This window comes from Ascaphus truei, chromosome 18 (genome assembly GCF_040206685.1).
Source record: "Ascaphus truei isolate aAscTru1 chromosome 18, aAscTru1.hap1, whole genome shotgun sequence".
Taxonomy (NCBI): Eukaryota; Metazoa; Chordata; class Amphibia; order Anura; family Ascaphidae; genus Ascaphus; species Ascaphus truei.
The window spans coordinates 35,470,383-35,492,474 of NC_134500.1; the positions used below are offsets into that span (position 1 = coordinate 35,470,383).

The 22,092-nt window shown below is 56.8% G+C and overlaps 1 protein-coding gene across 1 annotated transcript in view; it reads left to right on the forward strand.

Moving 5' to 3' along the window:
• Positions 1–22,092, forward strand: part of HERC1 (HECT and RLD domain containing E3 ubiquitin protein ligase family member 1) — a 248,039-nt gene that overhangs the window by 126,280 nt on the left and 99,667 nt on the right. Inside the window, 5 exon segments of the mRNA XM_075576093.1 lie at positions 3,091–3,851; positions 5,917–6,115; positions 6,840–7,000; positions 7,798–7,914; positions 8,581–8,794. Of these exon segments, the coding sequence (XP_075432208.1) occupies positions 3,091–3,851; positions 5,917–6,115; positions 6,840–7,000; positions 7,798–7,914; positions 8,581–8,794 (1,452 nt within the window).

Genomic DNA, 22,092 nt, shown 5'->3' on the forward strand with positions numbered 1-22,092 from the left:
GGACGTGTGACCTCGCTCTGTGACCTGGGACGTGTGACCTCGCTCTGTGACCTGGGACGTGTGACCTCGCTCTGTGACCCGGGACGTGTGACCTCGCTCTGTGACCCGGGACGTGTGACCTCGCTCTGTGACCCGGGACGTGTGACCTCGCTCTATGACCTGGGACATGTGACCTCGCTCTGTGACCTCGCTCTGTGACCCGGGACGTGTGACCTCGCACTGTGACCCGGGACGTGTGACCTCGCACTGTGACCTGGGACGTGTGACCTCGCTCTGTGACCTGGGACGTGTGACCTCACTCTGTGACCTGGGACGTGTGACCTCGCTCTGTGACCTGGGACGTGTGACCTCGTTCTGTGATCTGGGACGTGTGACCTGGGACGTGTGACCTCGCTCTGTGACCTGGGACGTGTGATCTCGCTCTGTGACCTGGGACGTGTGACCTCGCTCTGTGACCTGGGACGTGTGACCTCGCTCTGTGACCTGGGACGTGTGACCTCGCACTGTGACCTGGGACGTGTGACCTCGCACTGTGACCTGGGACGTGTGACCTCGCTCTGTGACCTGGGACGTGTGACCTCGCACTGTGACCTGGGACGTGTGACCTCGCACTGTGACCTGGGACGTGTGACCTCGCACTGTGACCTGGGACGTGTGACCTCGCTCTGTGACCTGGGACGTGTGACCTCGCTCTGTGACCTGGGACGTGTGACCTCGCTCTGTGACCTGGGACGTGTGACCTCGCTCTGTGACCTGGGACGTGTGACCTCGCTCTGTGACCTGGGACGTGTGACCTCGCTCTGTGACCTGGGACGTGTGACCTCGCTCTGTGACCTGGGACGTGTGACCTCGCACTGTGACCTGGGACGTGTGACCTCGCTCTGTGACCTGGGACGTGTGACCTCGCACTGTGACCTGGGACGTGTGACCTCGCTCTGTGACCTGGGACGTGTGACCTGGGACGTGTGACCTCGCTCTGTGACCTGGGACGTGTGACCTCGCACTGTGACCTGGGACGTGTGACCTCGCTCTGTGACCCGGGACGTGTGACCTCGCTCTGTGACCTGGGACGTGTGACCTCGCTCTGTGACCTGGGACGTGTGACCTCGCTCTGTGACCCGGGACGTGTGACCTCGCTCTGTGACCTGGGACGTGTGACCTCGCACTGTGACCTGGGACATGTGACCTCGCTCTGTGACCCGGGACGTGTGACCTCGCACTGTGACCTGGGACGTGTGACCTCGCACTGTGACCTGGGACGTGTGACCTCGCACTGTGACCTGGGACGTGTGACCTCGCTCTGTGACCTGGGACGTGTGACCTCGCTCTGTGACCTGGGACGTGTGACCTCGCTCTGTGACCTGGGACGTGTGACCTCGCTCTGTGACCTGGGACGTGTGACCTCGCTCTGTGACCTGGGACGTGTGACCTCGCTCTGTGACCTGGGACGTGTGACCTCGCTCTGTGACCTGGGATGTGTGACCTCGCTCTGTGACCCGGGACGTGTGACCTCGCTCTGTGACCTGGGACGTGTGACCTCGCTCTGTGACCTGGGACGTGTGACCTGGGACGTGTGACCTCGCTCTGTAACCTGGGACGTTTGACCTCGCTCTGTAACCTGGGACGTGTGACCTCGCTCTGGGACGTGTGACCTGGGACGTGTGACCTCGCTGTATGACCTGGGACGTGTGACCTCGCTCTGTGACCTGGGACGTGTGACCTTGCTCTGTGACCTGGGACGTGTGACCTCGCTCTGTGACCTGGGACGTGTGACCTCGCTCTGTGACCTGGGACGTGTGACCTCGCTCTGTGACCTGGGACGTGTGACCTCGCTCTGTGACCTGGGACGTGTGACCTCGCTCTGTGACCCGGGACGTGTGACCTCGCTCTGTGACCTGGGACGTGTGACCTCGCTCTGTGACCTGGGACGTGTGACCTCGCTCTGTGACCTGGGACGTGTGACCTCGCTCTGTGACCTGGGACGTTTTTTTGCCAACGTTTAGGAAACCCCTTCAGGAAGATTTTATCCCCTGTGCTACGGCTCTCTATGATTGTCCCTTTGCTCTGTCACGTCTGTCCCTTCTCTCTGTCACTGTCCCCTGTCCCTTCTTTCTGTCCCCTGTCCCTTCTCTCTGTCCCCTGTCCCTTCTCTCTGTCACTGTCCCCTGTCCCTTCTTTCTTTCACTGTCCCCTGTCCCTTCTCTCTGTCCCCTGTCCCTTCTCTCTGTCCCCTGTCCCTTCTCTCTGTCCCTTCTCTCTGTCCCCTGTCCCTTCTCTCTGTCACTGTCCCCTGTCCCTTCTCTCTGTCACTGTCCCCTGTCCCTTCTCTCTGTCACTGTCCCCTGTCCCTTCTCTCTGTCACTGTCACCTGTCCCTTCTCTCTGTCACTGTCCCCGTCCCTTTGCTCTGTCACTATCCCCTGTCTCTATCCCCTGTCTCTATCCCCTGTCTCTATCCCCTGTCACTGTCCCCCGTCACTGTCCCGTCACTGTCCCCTGTCCCTTTGCTCTGTCACTGTCCCCTGTCCCTTTGCTCTGTCACTGTCCCCTGTCCCTTTGCTCTGTCACTGTCCCCTGTCCCTTTGCTCTGTCACTGTCCCTTTGCTCTGTCACTGTCCCCTGTCCCTTTGCTCTGTCACTGTCCCCTGTCCCTTTGCTCTGTCACTGTCCCCTGTCCCTTTGCTCTGTCACTGTCCCCTGTCCCTTTGCTCTGTCACTGTCCCCTGTCCCTTTGCTCTGTCACTGCCCCCTGTCCCTTTGCTCTGTCACTGTCCCCTGTCCCTTTGCTCTGTCACTGTCCCCTGTCCCTTTGCTCTGTCACTGTCCCCTCGCTCTGTCACTGTCCCGTCCCATCTCTCTGTCACTGTCCCTTCTCTCTGTCACTGTCCCTTCTCTCTGTCCCCTACACTTATTGTTGTGACTATTCTTCGCCCGGTCTCTGTCCCCCTCTCCGGTATACACGGGGCACACGCGTGAGACCTCCCCGCCTGTCAGTGAGTTGGCCGCTTACCTACATTACTTCCTGTACTCTCCTCTCGTCTGTCCCTCACTTTCCTCTTCCTTGTGTCGTGTGTTTCTTTCTCAATCAAAGCTTCCCAACTTTTTGGTCGCCTAGTGACACCCCCCTCTACAACCTGGAGCCCTGCGACCCCCCGCCCTTCGACGTGGCGCGCTTCCGCGGGCTGACCGCCTCCACGCTGCTCGACCTCACCTTCCTGACCGGCATCCACGAAGACCCGGGCAAAGCCGGCGCCAAGCGGCACGAGAAGAAGCACCGCCATGAGTCCGAAGAGAAAGGGGACCCCGAGCAGAGAGCGGACCCTGAGACCGCCACGGAAGCACGGGCGTCCGATGATGGCCGAGTCGGGGGCGGCGGGCTTCTGAAACCGGAAAACGAGACCATGGCGCTGTCGGGGGAAGCCCCCTTGCCGGATCCCCAACATCACCCTCCAGACGGGAAGCGGAAGAGCCACGAGCACGTCCCTCGCGGCCACGACGTGGCCCAGTCGGAGGTCAGGGCCGTGCAGCTGTCCTACATCAACCTGGGCGCCATGAAGTCTCTGGGGACGCTGCTGAGCTGCAGCAAGTACGCAGAGCTGCTCCTCATCCCCAAGGTGCTGGCGGAGAACGGGCACAACTCGGACTGCGCCAGCTCGCCCGTGGTGCACGAGGACGTGGAGGTGAGGGCCGCCCTGCAGTTCCTGATGCGCCACATGGTGAAGCGGGCCGTCATGCGCTCGCCCATCAAGAGGGCGCTGGGCCTGGCCGACTTGGAGAGAGCCCAAGCCATGATCTACAAGCTGGTGGTGCACGGGCTGCTGGAGGAGCAGTTTGGCGGCCGGATGAGACAAGGTACACGAGTCCTGCAACATATTTACAGCTGCAGTTGCCGGTTGTAGGCGTCTTGCCTTGAGATTTCTGTACTAAAACCCATCCCACGCTGGGAGATTCCTGCAGCCAGTCTACTGGCCCATCGGATTAACACAGCGGGGGTCCCTGCATTTGAATCCTGCCGGGCTGCGAGTCCCTCCGCTAATCCGATGGGCTTTTACGGCCTGCTCTGGACCATCTCACGAGTTACTGCGAGATGGTCACAGATTTTCCTTGGCAAGCGGTCTACAACCGGCAGTTGCATTGTAGTGCCGCGGCGTGTTGTTAGGGAATGGATGAAGAGTGTACGGTGCTGCGTGGCTGCGTATTGTGTTGGTGGAGCTCGCCCCTCCTTGGCAGTATCTGCTGAGAATGCTGCCGGGAATAGTCAACGGTCGTGGACGTTTTGGCCGCGACCAAATCTCCGCCGGCGTTTAGCCCGCTCTTGACCTTGCCGCCTGGACCTCTTGCCACCGGCCGCCTCGCCCCCAAGGTATGTCCCTAACCTTACCCATTACCTTATAAACCTGAACCGCTTACCCTAAAACCCCTTACCCTAAAAACCTTACTTTGGCAAAGCGGGCGAGCGTCCAGTGGCCGGGCGGCTGCGGCCAAACGTCCACGACCAAATTTCCCATCCCGACGGGCCCGTGCCGCCGCCCCTGTTGTCCTTATTTCAGGCTGCGGCTCCAGGGGGAATAAATACAGCTACGTGTGAAAACCCAAATATCCCAGAACCCCGCGCTCCTCCCAAACCGGCTCGCCCTTTATTAGGGAAATTGTACGTGTCCATCCCGAGTGTAATAAGAAGGGGACGTTTAGTGGCAGCTTTCCATCGTACGATGAATGCAGCCGGCAAACCCCGTCTAGGTCGGCTGCATTACCGCCCGAACCTACACTAAATGTGGGTGGTTTCTTGTTGTCCCGTTGACTAAACTTTGTGAAGTATATGAAAGTGCCCAAAGGGTTAAAGCAGGCGTGGCCAACTCCAGTCCTCAAGGGCCACCATCAGGCCAGGTTTGGAGGCTATCCCTGCTTCAGCACAGGTGGCTCAATCAGTGCCTCAGTCAAAGACCCTAAAACCCTTTATCCCTTACCCTAAAACCCCTTATCCTAAAACCCCTTATCCTAAAACCCCTTATCCCTTATCCCAAAACCCCTTACCCTAAAACCCCTTATTCCTTACCCTAAAACCCCTTATCCCTTACCCTAAAACCCCTTATCCCTTACCCTAAAACCCTTTATCCCTTACCCTAAAACCCTTTATCCCTTACCCTAAAACCCTTTATCCCTTACCCTAAAACCCTTTATCCCTTACCCTAAAACCCTTTATCCCTTACCCTAAAACCCCTTATCCCTTCCCCTAAAAAAAACCTTATCCCTTCCCCTAAAACCCCTTATCCCTTCCCCTAAAACCCCTTATCCCTTACACTAAAACCCTTTATCCCTTACCCTAAAACCCCTTATCCCTTATCCATAAAACCCCTTATCCCTTACCCTAAAACCCCTTATCCCTTACCCTAAAACCCCTTATCCCTTATCCCTAAAACCCTTTATCCCTTACCCTAAAACCCCTTATCCCTTACCCTAAAACCCCTTATCCCTTACCCTAAAACCCCTTATCCCTTACCCTAAAACCCCTTACCCTAAAACCCCTTACCCTAAAACCCCTTACCCCTTACCCTAAAATCCCTTATCCCTAAATCCCTTTATCCCTCAGTCGAAGACTGAGCCACTGACCTGAGTCTCCTGTGCTGAAGCAGGGATATGCCGTGCCCAGGCAGACCGTGCCCATGCAAACGGTATCCCAAACAAAATCCACGTGCATGAATGGGTCCTGTGGCCCTAAGCGGTCCGACCTTGTGGACCCCGTGTCGTTTCCTTGTTCCGGTATCCCGGCTCCGGAGATTCCTCCCTACGCACGCGTTCAGTTACATCACTTCCTGCGCCCCCCTGGCGCCCGCCCGCCCGCCTCTCCTCCCCACGGGGAGTGGTGGCGATCTGCGATGCGGAACCTCTTCATGTGTCGTCTCCCCCCCACCCCCAGATATAGACCAGCAGGCAGAGGAGAGTGACCAGGCCCAGCAGGCCCAGACTCCGGTCACGACCAGCCCGTCTGCCTCCAGCACCACCTCTTTCATGAGCAGTTCCCTGGAGGACACAACCACGGCCACCACCCCGGTGACAGACACCGAGACAGTGCCAGCCACCGAGTCCCCGGGTGTCATGCCCCTCAGCCTGCTCAGGTACCGTCTGTGCCCTGCACGGGGCCAGCCCACAGATCTCTGAAACATGGTCATTTGTTAGAAGTCTCTGCGGCGCTGGAATGGCAGCAGTAAATCTGACCCTGTTTCAGTGACCATTAAGCTAGCCCCGTAATGATCCAGTACGTCAATATTTTCTTTCTTGGCAGTGCGCACGCAGAATTCTGCACAAACAACCCATACGCCCACACGTCATACACGCGCCCTCTTCCCCTAACTGCTCCTATACCCACTCCCTATAACTCCTCCCCTAACTGCTCCCTATAACTCCTCCCCTAACTGCTCCCTTTAACTGCTCCCTATAACTCCTCCCCTAACTGCTCCCTATAACTCCTCCCCTAACTACTCCCTATAACTCCTCCCCTAACTGCTCCCTATAACACCCACTATCTGCTCCTTATAACTCCTCCCCCAACTGCTCCTATAACACCTCCCCTAACTGCTCCCTATAACACCCACTACATGCTCCTTATAACTCCTCCCCCAACTGCTCCCTATAACTCCTCCCCTAACTGCTCCTATACCCGCTCCCTATAACTGCTCACCTAACTGCTCCCTATAACTCCTCCCAAGATGGTCACAGGTGCAAGTGGCGCACACTTGTGCAGCTCTCCGTGACACAGAGTGACGCGGTTTTGGAGCGATACTGCAGCATGTGGCGCTGGTTGCATATCTTTCCCTCAATCTTTTATCCATATCCCTACAGACAAATGTTCTCCAGTTACCCGACCACCACGGTGCAGCCCACCCGCCGTGCCCAGACACCCCCCATCACATCGCTGCCCACATCCCCCACGGAAGAGGGGGGCCGGAGCCAGAGCCTGACGTCCCCCGACTCCCAGCCCACGAGGCACACAAACCGGACAGGTGAGCGCGCAGGTGGGCGGCGAGCGCAGGTGGGGATGGCGAGCGCAGGTGGGCGGCGAGCGCAGGTGGGGATGGCGAGCATGAGTGAAGGTGGGCGGCGAGAGCAACAGCAGGTGGGCGGCGAGAGCCGGTGAGCGGCGAGTGAGCACACGTGGACGGCGAGAGCGAGCGCAGGTGGGCAGCGAGAGCGAGCGCAGGTGGGCGGGGAGAGCGCCAGCAGGTGGGCAGCGAGCGCGAACAGTGTGGTTGAGCGCAGGTGGGAGGCGAGAGCAAGCGCAGGTGGGTGGCGAGCGCGCAGGTGTGCAGTGTGTCACAGGACCGCCCCCCAACCCCTACCACAGGGGTGTCTAATGCAACGCTCTTCTTTGTGTGTGTGTGTGTGTGTGTGTGTGTGTGTGTGTGTGTGTGTGTGTGTGTGTGTGTACATATAAACACACCGACACACACGTGTATATTTGTATGTATATCTTTATTTATATTTCGCCAGCTATGTGCATAGCGCGTCACTGCAGTAATACACGGAACATAATATTATAACACATCATGTGCTTCAGGCATAAAAGTAACATTAGGAAAAGGAGTCCATGCCCTGAAGAGCTTACAATCTAAGTGGGAAGAACGTACAGAGGCTGTAGGAGTGCGTTCTGGTGAGGGCGTCTACAAGGGGCTAAGGTCGATGTATGAGGTGTATAGTATCAGCCAGCGGAGCTTCCCAAATGTATGGGACATTAAAATGGCGGTGTCCTTGCTGCTGATCTGTCGGCGCCCCCCTGTAATCCACGTTGTTCCCCCTCCAGCTCTGTCGGATCCCAGCAGCCGGCTCTCCACGTCCCCGCCTTCTCCCGCCGTCGTGGTTCCCCTCCTGGAGATGGGTTTCTCCATCCAACAGATCAAGAAGGCCATGGAAGCCACAGGTAAAAGCCACGTCTCTTGGCACACTACACCGCCCCTCCGCCTGGGGACCCTCACTCCTAATATAATCCCAACTCAGACCCCGTACTGTCAGCAGCACATGTGTCGGAAAGTAGCCCAATAAAGCAAAAAGATCTCTGTATACAGGTGTAGCCGGGGGGGGGGGGGGTGACCAGCAAGACGACTCCGGGGGCCGTTCAAACCACCGTTACCTGCGATTGGGGTCTTTCCTTCCACGTTGGCGAGATTGCCGGCTACCGCGATCTGAATCCCACTGGTTTTCCCCGAACCTGAAGTCTCCGGTTCCGTCGCGCTTCCAGGAACGCTCCGTGGACAGTCCGTTGGCTGCCCGCGGGGGAATTTGTGCCGGGTGAAGCGCACGCGCGGAGGACACGTCGGAACCGGAGACTTTATCTGTATTTCTCAGAGTGGACATGGGGTTCCCCTGCGGTGCACAGAACGTTACCGCTATATCCCAAATGTCACCGCACTTCCAGGCGATGCCCTGATAGCCGCCCGTCTTATGGTGGCATTGCCTTAACCCCCGCTGCCAGAGAAGCGTTTGATGCATCGACGGCTTAACAGCGACATTTGATTGGCGCGGGGCACTGCCACGGTTAGTGGATTTCCGGCACTGCCGCGTTGAGTTTTGCCGGGTTTGTGTTCAGGTTCTAGAGAGGCCGACGCGCAGAACATCACGGTGCTCGCCATGTGGATGATCGAGCATCCCGAGGACGACGAGAGCTACTCGGGACGGACACCCGACACGTGTCAGGGGCCTGCGGTCTCTGCGGGAGGCAGCGGCAAAGCCAGCGACGCACCCTACGTGGTAGATATCTCGTCCGCAGACGCCCCGGAGATGGAGGAATGCTTCTGCGAGAGGTACGGTAGCGTAAGGGCCACACTGGGCGGGGTTACGGGAGGGCCGCGCTGGGCGGGGTTACGGGAGGGCCGCGCTGGGCGGGGTTACGGGAGGGCCGCGCTGGGCGGGGTTACGTGCACTGAAAGAGCATATTCGTTGTAAATATATGTGTGTGTAATAAAGAATATCACTTGTGAGCACATTTACATGTCTTAGACAGGCCTGCCCTGCCCTGCCGCCCTGCCACCCTGCCCTGCCGCCCTGCCACCCTGCCCTGCCGCCCTGCCACCCTGCCCTGCCACCCTGCCCTGCCCTGCCGCCCTGCCCTGCTGCCCTGCCACCCTGCCCTGCCACCCTGCCCTGCCACCCTGCCCTGCCCCGCCCTTCCCCGCCCCGCCCTTCCCCGCCCTGCCCCGCCCTGCCCCGTCCTTCCCCATCCTGCCCTTTTCCCCGTCCTGCCCTTTTCCCCGTCCTGCCCTTTTCCCCGTCCTGCCCTTTTCCCCGTCCTGCCCTTTTCCCCGTCCTGCCCTTTTCCCCGTCCTGCCCTTTTCCCCGTCCTGCCCTTTTCCCCGTCCTGCCCTTCCCCCCCTACCCTTCCCCCCCTGCCCTTCCCCGCCCTTCCTGCCCTTCCCCGCCCTTCCTGCCCTTCCTGCCCTGCCCTTCCCCCCTGCCCTTCCCTTCCCCCCTGCCCTTCCCTTCCCCCCTGCCCTTCCTGCCCTTCCCCCCCTGCCCTTCCCCGCCCTGCCCTTCCCCGCCCTGCCCTTCCCCCCTGCCCTTCCTGCCCTTCCCCGCCCTGCCCTTCCCCGCCCTGCCCTTCCCCGCCCTCCCCTTCCCCGACCTTCCCTTCCCCGACCTTCCCCCCCTGCCCTTCCCCGCCCTGCCCTTCCCCGCCCTGCCCTTCCCCGCCCTGCCCTTCCCCGCCCTCCCCTTCCCCGCCCTCCCCTTCCCCGCCCTACCCCCCCTTCCCCCCCCTGCCCTTCCTCCCCCTGCCCTTCCTCCCCCTGCCTTTCCCCGCCCTTCCTGCCCTGCCCTTCCTGCCCCGCCCTTCCCTGCCCTTCCCCCCCTGCCCTGCCCTTCCCCCCTCTTCCCCCCCCCCGCCCTTCCCCCCTCTTCCCCCCCCCCCCGCCCTTCCCCCCTCTTCCCCCCCCTGCCCTTCCCCCCCCTGCCCTTCCCCGCCCTTCCCCCCCTGCCCTTCCCCACCCCTGCCCTTCCCCGCCCTTCCCTTCCCCCGCCCTTCCCCGCCCTTCCCCCGCCCCTGCCCTTCCCCCCCCCGCCCGCCCTGCCCTTCCTGCCCCGCCCTGCCCTTCCTGCCCCGCCCCGCCCTGCCCTTCCTGCCCTGCCCTTCCCCATCCTGCCCTGCCCTTCCCCGTCCTGCCCTTACTGCCCTGCCCTTAACTGCCCTTCCCCGCCCTGCTCTGCCCTTCCCCGCCCTGCCCTTCCCCGCCCTGCCCTTCCCTGCCCTTCCTCGCCCTGCCCTTCCCCGCCCTGCCCTTCCCCGCCCTTCCCCTCCCTTCCCCGCCCTGCCCATCCCCGCCCTTCCCCGACCTGCCCTTCCCCGCCCTGCCCCGCCCTTCCCCACCCCGCCCTTCCCCGCCCCGCCCTTCCCCACCCCGCCCTTCCCCGCCCTGCCCTTCCCCGCCCTGCCCTTCCCCGCCCTGCCCTTACCCGCCCTTCCCCGCCCTGCCCTTACCCGCCCTTCCTTCCCCGCCCTGCCCTTACCCGCCCTTCCTTCCCCGCCCTGCCCTTCCCTTCCCCGCCATGCCCTTCCCCGCTCTGCCCATCCCCGCCCTGCCCTTCCCCGCCCTGCCCTTCCTCGCCCTGCCCTTCCTCGCCCTGCCCTTCCCCGCCCTGCCCTTCCCCGCCCCGCCCTTCCCCGCCCTGCCTTCCCTGCCCTTCCCCGCCCTGCCTTCCCCGCCCTTCCCTGCCCGCCCTTCCCCGCCCCGTCCTTCCCCGCCCGCCCTTCCCCGCCCCGTCCTTCCCCGCCCCGCTCTTCCCCGCCCTGCCCTTCCCCGCTCTTCACTGCCCTGCCCTTCCCCACCCTTCCTCACCCTGCCCTTCCCCTCCCTGCCCTTCCCCTCCCTGCCCTGCTCTTCCCCTCCCCACCCCTCCCCTCCCTGCCCCTCCCTGCCCTTCCCCTCCCTGCCCTTCCCCTCCCTGCCCTTCCCCTCCCTGCCCTTCCCCGCCCTGCCCTTCCCCTCCCTGCCCTTCCCCGCCCTGCCCTTCCCCGCCCTGCCCCTCCCTGCCCTTCCCCTCCCTGCCCTTCCTGCCCTGCCCCTCCCTGCCCTTCCCCTCCCTGCCCTGCCCTTCCCCTCCCTGCCCTTCCCCTCCCTGCCCTTCTCCTCCCTGCCCTGCCCTTCTCCTCCCTGCCCTTCTCTCTGCCCTGCCCTTCTCCTCCCTGCCCTTCTCCCTGCCCTGCCCTTCTCCTCCCTGCCCTTCCCCTCCCTGCCCTGCCCTTCCCCTCCCTGCCCTTCCCCTCCCTGCCCTACCCTTCCCCTCCCTGCCCTGCCCTTACCCTCCCTGCCCTGCCCTACCCTTCCCCGCCCTGCCCTTCCCCTCCCTTCCCCTCCCTTCCCCTCCCTGCCCTTCCCCTCCCTGCCCTGCCCTCCCTGCCCTTACCCGCCCTTGCCCGCCCTGCCCTTACCCGCCCTTCCTTCCCCTCCCTGCCCTTCTCCTCCCTGCCCTGCCCTTCTCCTCCCTGCCCTTCTCCGCCCTGCCCTTCTCCTCCCTGCCCTGCCCTTCTCCTCCCTGCCCTGCCCTTCTCCTCCCTGCCCTGCCCTTCCCCTCCCTGCCCTACCCTTCCCCTCCCTGCCTTGCCCTTGCCCTACCCTTCCCCGCCCTTCCCTGCCCTTCTCCTCCCTGCCCTGCCCTTCTCCTCCCTGCCCTGCCCTTCCCCTCCCTGTCCTACCCCTCCCTGCCTTGCCCTTGCCCTACCCTTCCCCGCCCTTCCCTGCCCTTCCCCTCCCTGCCCTGCCCTTCCCCTCCCTGCCCTACCCTTCCCCTCCCTGCCTTGCCCTTGCCCTACCCTTCCCTGCCCTTCCCCTCCCTGCCCTGCCCTTCCCCTCCCTGCCCTTTCCCTCCCTGCCCTTCCCCTCCCTGCCCTTCCCCGCCCTTCCCCGCCCTGCCCTTCCCCGCCCTTCCCCGCCCTGCCCTTCCCCTCCCTGCCCTTCCCCTCCCTGCCCTTCCCCTCCCTGCCCTGCCCTTCCCCTCCCTGCCCTTCCCCGCCCTGCCCTTCCCCTCCCTGCCCTTCCCCGCCCTGCCCTTCCCCTCCCTGCCCTTCCCCTCCCTGCCCTTCCCCTGCCCTGCCCTTCCCCTCCCTGCCCTGCCCTTCCCCGCCCTACCCTTCCTGCCCTTCCCCGCCCTTCCCTGCCTTTCCCCGCCCTTCCCTGCCCTTCCCCGCCCTGCCCTTCCCCTCCCTGCCCTGCCATTCCCCTCCCTGCCCTTCCCCTCCCTGCCCTTCCCTGCCCCGCCCTGCCCTTCTCCTCCCTGCCCGCCCTGCCCTTCTCCTCCCTGCCCGCCCTGCCCTTCTCCTGCCTGCCCTGCCCTTCCCCTCCCTGCCCTTCCCCTCCCTGCCCTTCCCCTCCCTGCCCTTCCCCTCCCTGCCCTTCCCCTCCCTGCCCTGCCCCTCCCTGCCCTGCCCCTCCCTGCCCTTCCCTGCCCTGCCCTGCCCTTCCCCTCCCTGCCCTTCCCCTCCCCCTCCCTGCCCTTCCCCTCCCTGCCCTTCCCCTCCCTGCCCCTCCCCTCCCTGCCCTGCCCCTCCCTGCCCTGCCCCTCCCTGCCCTGCCCTTCCCCTCCCTGCCCTTCCCCTCCCTGCCCTTCCCCTCCCTGCCCTTCTCCTCCCTGCCCTGCCCTTCTCCCTGCCCTTCTCCCTGCCCTGCCCTTCTCCCTGCCCTGCCCTTCTCCCTGCCCTGCCCTTTTCCTCCCTGCCCTGCCCTTCCCCTCCCTGCCCTTCCCCTCCCTGCCCTTCCCCTCCCTGCCCTACCCTTCCCCTCCCTGCCCTGCCCTTACCCTCCCTGCCCTACCCTTCCCCGCCCTGCCCTTCCCCTCCCTTCCCTTCCCCTCCCTGCCCTTCCCCTCCCTTCCCTTCCCCTCCCTGCCCTTCCCCTCCCTGCCCTTCCCCTCCCTGCCCTTCCCCTCCCTGCCCTTCCCCTCCCTGCCCTTTCCTCCCTGCCCTTCTCCTCCCTGCCCTGCCCTTCTCCTCCCTGCCCTGCCCTTCTCCTCCCTGCCCTGCCCTTCTCCTCCCTGCCCTGCCCTTCTCCTCCCTGCCCTGCCCTTCCCCTCCCTGCCCTACCCTTCCCCTCCCTGCCTTGCCCTTGCCCTACCCTTCCCCGCCCTTCCCTGCCCTTCCCCTCCCTGCCCTGCCCTTCCCCTCCCTGCCCTTTCCCTCCCTGCCCTTCCCCTCCCTGCCCTTCCCCTCCCTGCCCTTCCCCTCCCTGCCCTTCCCCTCCCTGCCCTGCCCTTCCCCTCCCTGCCCTTCCCCGCCCTGCCCTTCCCCGCCCTTCCCCGCCCTGCCCTTCCCCTCCCTGCCCTTCCCCTCCCTGCCCTTCCCCTGCCCTTCCCCTCCCTGCCCTTCCCCTCCCTGCCCTTCCCCGCCCTGCCCTTCCCCGCCCTGCCCTTCCCCTACCTGCCCTTCCCCGCCCTGCCCTTCCCCGCCCTTCCCCTCCCTGCCCTTCCCCTGCCCTGCCCTTCCCCTCCCTGCCCTGCTCTTCCCCTCCCTGCCCTTCCCCGCCCTACCCTTCCCCTTCCTGCCCTTCCCCGCCCTTCCCCGCCCTTCCCTGCCCTTCCCCGCCCTTCCCTGCCCTTCCCCGCCCTTCCCCACCCTTCCCTGCCCTTCCCCGCCCTGCCCTTCCCCTCCCTGCCCTGCCCTTCCCCTCCCTGCCCTGCCCTTCCCCTCCCTGCCCTTCCCCTCCCTGCCCTTCCCCTCCCTGCCCTTCCCTGCCCCACCCTGCCCTTCTCCTCCCTGCCCGCCCTGCCCTTCTCCGCCCTGCCCTTCTCCTGCCTGCCCTGCCCTTCCCCTCCCTGCCCTTCCCCTCCCTGCCCTGCCCCTCCCTGCCCTGCCCTTCCCCTCCCTGCCCTTCCCCTCCCTGCCATTCCCCTACCTGCCCTTCCCCTCCCTGCCCTTCCCCTCCCTGCCCTGCCCTTCCCCTCCCTGCCCTGCCCTTCCTCTCCCTGCCCTGCCCTTCCCCTGCCCTTCCTCTCCCTGCCCTGCCCTTCCCCTGCCCTTCCCCTCACTGCCCTTCCCCTCCCTGCCCTGCCCTTCCCATCCTGCCCTTCCCCTCCTGCCCTTCCCCTCCCTGCCCTGCCCTTCCCATCCTGCCCTTCCCCTCCTGTCCTTCCCCTCCCTGCCCTTCCCCGCCCCGCCCTGCCCTTCTCCTCCCTGCCCTGCCGTTCCCCTCCCTGCCCTGGGGTGCGCAAACTTGTTGCACTGCGCCCCCTCCCCTACCTGCTCTTCTGCTCGATCGCGCACCCCCTTATCTTCAACGAAGCGTCAAATGACGCTGCGGGGTAATGTGACGTCACTTCTCCATGGTTACGTGTGTCATTTGACGCCGCGTTGCAATGGAGACGCGTGGACAAGAAGCTGGTGAGTACATTTACAGAGGCCTCGCGCTCTTAGCGCGGAGCCTCTGTAACCGCCCCGCGCCCCCCCCCCCCAATAAAGTCTCCGCCGCGCCCCCCAGTTTGCGCACCGCTGACCTAGCATGCAGTGTACAAGGCGGGGTGCAGACCTGTGTAAGACATGTGAATGTGCTCACAAGTGGTATTGTTTATTGGCTTCATGCTAACGGTGGAGGTTTTCTGTCGCCTTTTTCACCCCCCCGTAACTTAAATTATATATACAGTATGTATGCATGTCTTTATTTATATAGCGCCATTAATGTACATAGCGCTTCACAGCAGTAATACACGTGACAATCATAGAAATAACAAATAATAGATCATGGGAATAAGCGCTTCAGGCATAAAAGTAACATTTAGGAAGAGGAGTTCCTGCTCTGAAGAGCTTACAATCTAATTGGTATTTAGGAACAATGTACAGAGACAGTAGGAGGGCGTTCTGGTAAGTGCGTCTGCATGGGGCAAAGCTTTTTGTATGAGGTGCCTAGTGTTAGCCATGGAGCTACTCATATGCTCTGTTAAGCAGGTGTGTTTTAAGTTGGGTCTTAAAGTTGGATAGAGAGGGTGCAAGTCGGGTATTGAGGGGAAGGGAATTCCAGAGGTGTGGGGCAGTCAGTGAGAATGATTTGAGGTGGGAGAGGGCTTTAGATACAAAGGGGGTAGAGAGAAGAAATCCTTGAGCAGAGCGCAAGAGTCGGGATGGTACATAGCGAGAAATTAGGGCTGAGATGTAAGGAGGGGCAGAGGGGTGTAAAGCTTTAAAAGTGAGTAGAAGAATGGAGTGTGAGATACGGGATTTGATCGGAAGCCAGGAGAGGGATTTCAGGAGGGGAGACGCGGAGACAGTTAGGAAAGAGCAGAGTGATTCTGGCAGCAGCGATTAGGATAGATTGTAGGGGAGACAGGAAGGCCGGACAGCAGGAGGTTACAGTAATCGAGACGGGAGAGAATGAGGGTCTGAGTCAGAGTGGAGCAACAGAGGAAAGGGCGTATCTTTGTTATATTGAGGAGGAAAAATCGACAGGTTTTAGCTGCCCTTTGAATGTAATAGGAGAATGTGAGAGGAGTCGAGTGTGACCCCTAGGCAGCGTGCTTGGGCTACTGGGTGAATGATGGTACTTCCAACCAGGGCCGCCAACAGAAATCATGGGGCCCGGGACAAATGAAAGGAGCAGGCCCCCCCCCTCCCCACCCCTCCCCTCCCCATAGCGCACCTACCGCAGAATTTTTTTTTTTTTTAACATGTTTCTTGTTAATACAAAAACATTACAATGCAATCTGTTTGTTTTTAATATTTTCAACAAAAGACAAAGATACCCAATGCTACATCCTATGTGACAAAAGACATGGGGGGGATTCAGTATGGGACTGGGGTGTTCCCTACCTGTCTTCTGGGTTAGGGGGGATTCCGATGTCTCCCGTGTGAAGCTTGAGCGTCAGATCTGGAAGAAAGCAGTATAGGTTATTTCGGTGTAGGTATAGGGCAGTTAAGATAAGAGAGAGAGAGTGTGGGTGAAAGAGAGAGACAGAGAGAGGGTGGGGGGGGGGTGACTGACTTGTGGGTGGGTGATTGACTGACACTTGGGTGGGTGACTATGACTGACTGTGGGTTGGTGTCTGTATTCTTTCACAGACACACACACACACACACACTCTCTCTGACTCTCTCTCTGACTCTCCCTCTCTCTGACTCTCTCTCTCCCTCTCTGACTCTTTCCTCTCTCTGACTCTCTCCCTCCCTCTCTCTGACTCTCTCCCTCCCTCTCTCTGAATCTCTCCCTCTCTCTCTCTGACTCTGTCCCTCTCTCTGTCTCCCTCGCTCCCTCTCTCTGTCTCCCTCGCTCCCTCTCTCTGTCTCCCTCTCTCTGTCTCCCTCTCTCCCTCTCTCTGTCTCCCTCTCTCCCTCACTCTGTCTCCCTCTCTCCCTCTCTCTGACTCCCTCTCTCTCAGACACTCTCTCTCACACACACACACACTCAGACACTCACATACACACGGGGGAATTGGAACGGGGGGGAATCGGAGCAGGAGGGCAAGGGGGAAGGAAGGCAGGCATGGAGCAGTACTCATCTGACTTGCTCCATGCAGCAGGAAGAGGCGGGCAGCAGGAAGAGGCGGGCAGCAGGAAGAGGCGGGCTTCACTTTGCAAGCTCAGATAGAGCTTGCTGCGGGCAAAAAAAACATTCTGGCAGCCAATCAGGAGAGGGGGTAGGTTTTTTTTCCTTTGAAGAGACGCGCGCGCTGCCTGTCACCCCGTGGTGGCCGGGCAGCGGGATTTATCAAGGGGCACGGCCGCGCAGGGGGCCCGGGCAGCCTGGCCCCCTGACTCATGAGGCCCGGGACGCCAGTGCCCTCTGTCCCTCGCTGCTGGTGGCCCTGCTTCCAACAGTAATGTGGAAGGAGGTAGCAGGGCCAGGTGTGGGAGGAAGTATGAGGAGCTCTGTTTTAGCCATGTTAAGTTTAAGGCGGCGGAGGGCCATCCAGGATGATAACGCAGAGAGACATTCAGAAACTTTGGTCTGTACAGCAGGTGTAAGGCAATGATTGAACTGGGGCGCTCCCTAAATAGTCTGGCTTTAAAAATATTACAACGCCTTAACTATATTAAAAATAATAAAAATATATGAATGTGAAGTTGTGTTCGTGGTGTAAAAGAGTATATGAAATATATATACTGGCCCTTTTGTTGGGTTTGTGGTTGCCGCTTGACCTTGAAGAAGGGAACCCCGTATCCTTAACGTGGCAGTGGTAGTGTAAAGATGGTCAGCGCAAACCTCGTGGACCTCAGGATGTTTGATGGAACCGGATGCAATTGAATAAAAGAGGAATAAAAACACAATATTAGTGCATCATATCCACATGTGTGGGGGATGTGGGGAAGGGGTGGGGGGGGAGGGGGGGATGGGTGTGGAAGGAGGATACGCTGGAAGGGTTAATGATGTTTTTCCACTATCTAATCAAAGAATACATAAATATATGGATTCAGTGACTCACACGGGCTTGTGTGGTGATTCTCCCTCAACGCAGACTGAAGTGGGTTAATGCAGACTCATATGCTGGAGTCTTAATACACATAAAACTCACACGGCCTAATGTGAGTTCTTGCCCTCAGAGGGTGGTGTCCTGTATGGGTGGTGTCTGGTCGTCTCAGCCAGATGTCCCCCAATAGGTGAGGTGTGTGAGTGTCTCCTCTCCCCGTTTCCCAGAAGACCAAAAAGAATGTGTGCCTGACGAAGCTTATTGCGAAACGCGTTGTTCCCTGCCGGAGCTCATTGAGAGAGGGACCCAGCCGACCGCAGGACATCCGGTGCAGATCCCCTCTTCCTGTTCCACTGCCGGGCGCGCCAGTGTGAACAACAACGGAGGAGGCGACCGTGTAGGATTGTACCTAGCGGCTGATGCTTGGCATCAGAAGTTTCATTAGAGTGTGAGTGTACTTTTTGTTTTATTCCAATTTGTTAGTTCATTGTGTCACATACTGTTTTATATCTTTTATGTTTATGTTCCACAACATGTATGCATGGTTTATGCTCATGTCTGTACTGTTTACCTAATAAAGACCTGTTTAATTGTTAACCCTGGTTTGCACACATTCTTTTTGGTCTTCTGGGAAACGGGGAGAGGAGACACTCACACACCCACCTATTGGGGGACATTTGGCTGAGACGACCAGACACCACCCATACAGGACACCACCCTCTGAGGGCAAGAACTCACATTAGGCCGTGTGAGTTTTATGTGTATTAAGACTCCAGCATATGAGTCTGCATTAACCCACTTCAGTCTGCGTTGAGGGAGAATCACCACACAAGCCCGTGTGAGTCACTGAATCCATATATTTATGTATTCTTTGATTAGATAGTGGAAAAACATCATTAACCCTTCCAGCGTATCCTCCTTCCACACCCATCCCCCCCTCCCCCCCACCCCTTCCCCACATCCCCCACACATGTGGATATGATGCACTAATATTGTGTTTTTATTCCTCTTTTATTCAATTGCATCCGGTTCCATCAAACATCCTGAGGTCCACGAGGTTTGCGCTGACCATCTTTACACTACCACAGCTGGTGTAAGGTCGGGGGTAAAAAAAATATATATATTTGTGTGTGTTTGTGTGTGTGTGTATATAGGATGGTTCTGTCAACGTGGACCCCGCTTCAGCTAAGTGATAGATAAGTGTGTGAAAGCGTAGAAATGAAATCAATGAGTCAAGGGTTCAAAGTAACACATGAGTTTATCAGCACCATGGCACAATTTGAGAGAAAAGATTTCCAACAAGGAACTCAGGCCTCTGCCAACATATTGCTTGGTATCACATTTTTATACATTTCAAAATGAGTAATACGCCCTTTAAGGGGGCTGGCTTAGAGATAAAAACTATATGATGACCTATACAAAAATACATATTGATATATAAATATGCTTTACATTGCTATATTCTTATCCTATATACCATAGTAGTGGGCCGCCCTTAACCTTGTGACATAAGGGAGTTACTGTGTCCAGCCCTGTGTGTTACTGTATCTGTCAGATAACAGAACCTAAAGTCAGCAGAATTATCTAAGGCAAGAAAAACCTCTTACGAATGCATTTTCAATTCTTGCATGCCTCGTAGGAATTACACAAGGGCGAGTTACATCTAGAAGCGATACTCTGCAGAATCACACATTACAGTTCATACACAAATAAACGGATGAGCATTCATACAAGCAAACACTCAAAATGGTGGTTATCTCAATCTTCACAGTCCTCTCTTTTTATTCTTAAAACATAGTCTTTTAAGGATAATTCAGATAAAATTCAGAAGCGTTGCACTGGCCTCGAGGGCCCAAATTTGCATGGCTTTGATAGTTCTGGAAACTCACAGAGCTGCTGGCTATCATATCAGCCAGGTTGATCTTTCTGCCATCATCTTCATCTGTATTCCATTGAGGAGGACTGACTTTTCCTTCTGAGATTGCATCTTCCGTAGTGTCGTCTGTGATCAGTGGCATGGCCTGGATAGAGGGTGTTACACACCTTTGCAGTATGGATTTACTGCACATGACACAGACATACAAAACAATCAGAACTGCAAACACACAGACAAATCCATTCATCAGTTTCGCTTCTAGGAAACTAACCAACTTGGTAATTCCTAACAGAACCCACCTTTCCTTAATCTCTCCTGTATCTACGCGATCTTCTCTAGCTCATGCTCAATCTTACCACTTTGATCTCTAATAAAAACACAACAGTGCTCTTTAACTAGGGCACATACGCTAAAATATAGTCCAGAGCCATTCTATTCTGTATGGGCCATTAATCTAATCTGTACCTGTTCTTGGTTAAGTAAATTAATGGATAAAATTAAGGCCATATCCTCCCTATACATTTTTAATTCAGGGCTGTAAATACATTTTCATACAAGTTTCATTGGTTGGTGGAGACACCTGACCCATAAATTGATTTGTTGTTCCCAGTGTAAAATCCACCTACAGGAACCTCATTTACCAGTGGAATTCGGTTTAAAAGTTTAGAAAAAGTTCCCTGTAAACAAATTCGAATTAACATTTCATTTTTTAAATTCGGCATTAGTGTAAGGTATCCCTATTCAAGGGGTTAAATGTCTTTCTCTCTTGTGTCGTTGGGGGCCACTAGAGTATGGCAGGGATTCATTGTATATATTCCCTTGTGACCCATTAACCTGTGTAGCATTGTGCGAGATTGTATGATTGTCTGCAAAATGATGTGACCACAAAACAATAAACATTACAAATATTTCAAAACTGATTATCCCTTATCATCTGGATGGCGTAGGCTGATCTTGCCTAGCGGGGCATACATCTTAAAGCTGCAGTTCAATCAATATCCTGCATGTGTGTTTTTTTTAATAAATCAGTTCTGTAGTAAGCAAAAATACTTTTAGCATTTTCTGTTTTTAAAAAAACAACTTTGAAGGACCATTTTTCTTGTATTCTATTTTAACAACCATTTGCTAAGGCACTGCCCCTTCATGTCCTGTCACAAGCTCTGGCACACCCCTTTGTCAGCCCTGCCCTCCCTCTAGCACATGTCAGTGCAGGAGTGTTCATGAATATTCATGAGCTTCCACTGAGACAGAAGCAGAAGAAAAACATATGCCAGCTCTAATTATGTCACCAAATTTCGCCTATCAATACATGGAGAACGAATTGACCTGCAGCTATACAGTTCTTTAGGTAATTAGAGATTGCACACATGAAACTATTGAAGTAAAAAAAATAATTAAAAAAAAAAAAAAGACTGAACTGCAGCTTTAAAAACACACTCTAAAGCCTAAAAAATAATAATATTGAGTCCTGGAAAAACAAATTGTTTGTTTAAGACCGGGCCTTGCCTGAAGTCTTAATTCCTCAGTGGTTAAATGTTCTAGGATTATTGTGCCTAGATACACTAACTGTTGGTCAAAAACGCTGGCTTGATGATTCTTTGTCTTTCTTAGCTGTTTACGGTGGTGCCGGCACTTTTTTCTTGCGATGCTGCTGCTTTGTATTCTCCTTGGTAGACTGTATAAGCTGCACCTAAGTTTGGAGAGACTTAAACATTTCATTAATAAAAGCACAAAGGGAGCGCTTTTAGCCACTTTAATTTAGTATCAGCACAAATTTTTTGTTTTTCACCACTATCTTGGCATCCGTATATAAAATAAACACAAAAACACTTTAAAACACTTTTCTCACCAACTACAAAAGAAAGAAATCAACGGTGCATAGGGAAATTTTGTAAGAGAACAATGATAAGTGACAAGAGGTTGTCACTAAAAGTCCCTAAAGCTTGCACTCGTAAACAGTAAAATATACATAAAGTACCAGTTAAATAACTAGTACCACTAATATCAAATGATTACAGACCAAATGGGAAATATCCACATAAACTTAACTATAACACAACTAAAACGTGTACAACTTTTTTACAAGCTAAAAACTGACGAAATGCATAAAAGGACAACTAATAAACCATAAATAAGGGAGTCCCCATGTGAACGAAACGGACAGTATACGGTAAACAAAAATGCTAGTATGAACACGAGTGTAAAGCCCTATCAGAACATGAGGGGCCAGTGTCCATAATATACTAACAATACTAATTAGCTTCACCACAAAACACTATAGAGTAGCAGCTTATCACATTAATACTTCGTTCCCAAACAGGCTCAAAATAAAGCTATCCAATAGTTATGCTGGAAAATGTAAAGAGATGGTTTATATTCATGAATATTCATGAAATAACATGTTGCTATGTGTAGCAATGAGTAGACATCATCAAAACACAACACAGTATGAATGGAGTCATATCGGCAAGAAATGCTCAAGGATAAATAACAAAACAACACACATAAGGTAATGTTGCAATGAACAAAATAGGCAGAGTCTGCATATAGACAGGTATGGTATGGAAAATCATATAAATTATCCTCTCTTTTGTTCATATGCAAATCCTATGCCATGTGAACAATATACGACATAAAGGATGATGGTATTTAAAACATCAGCAGCTTGAGATTTAAATATATATATCATGAATTTGACAATAGCTACTGCTTAAAAAATAAAATCTGGATTGCCTACAGTTGCATTCTTTAAAATGAGAGGCTATAGATGAGGGTTCAAATTAAGACACCTTTTGGAGGGAAAGGAGAGGTAATGGTTAAAAGTTTATAAAAAAAATACATCACATA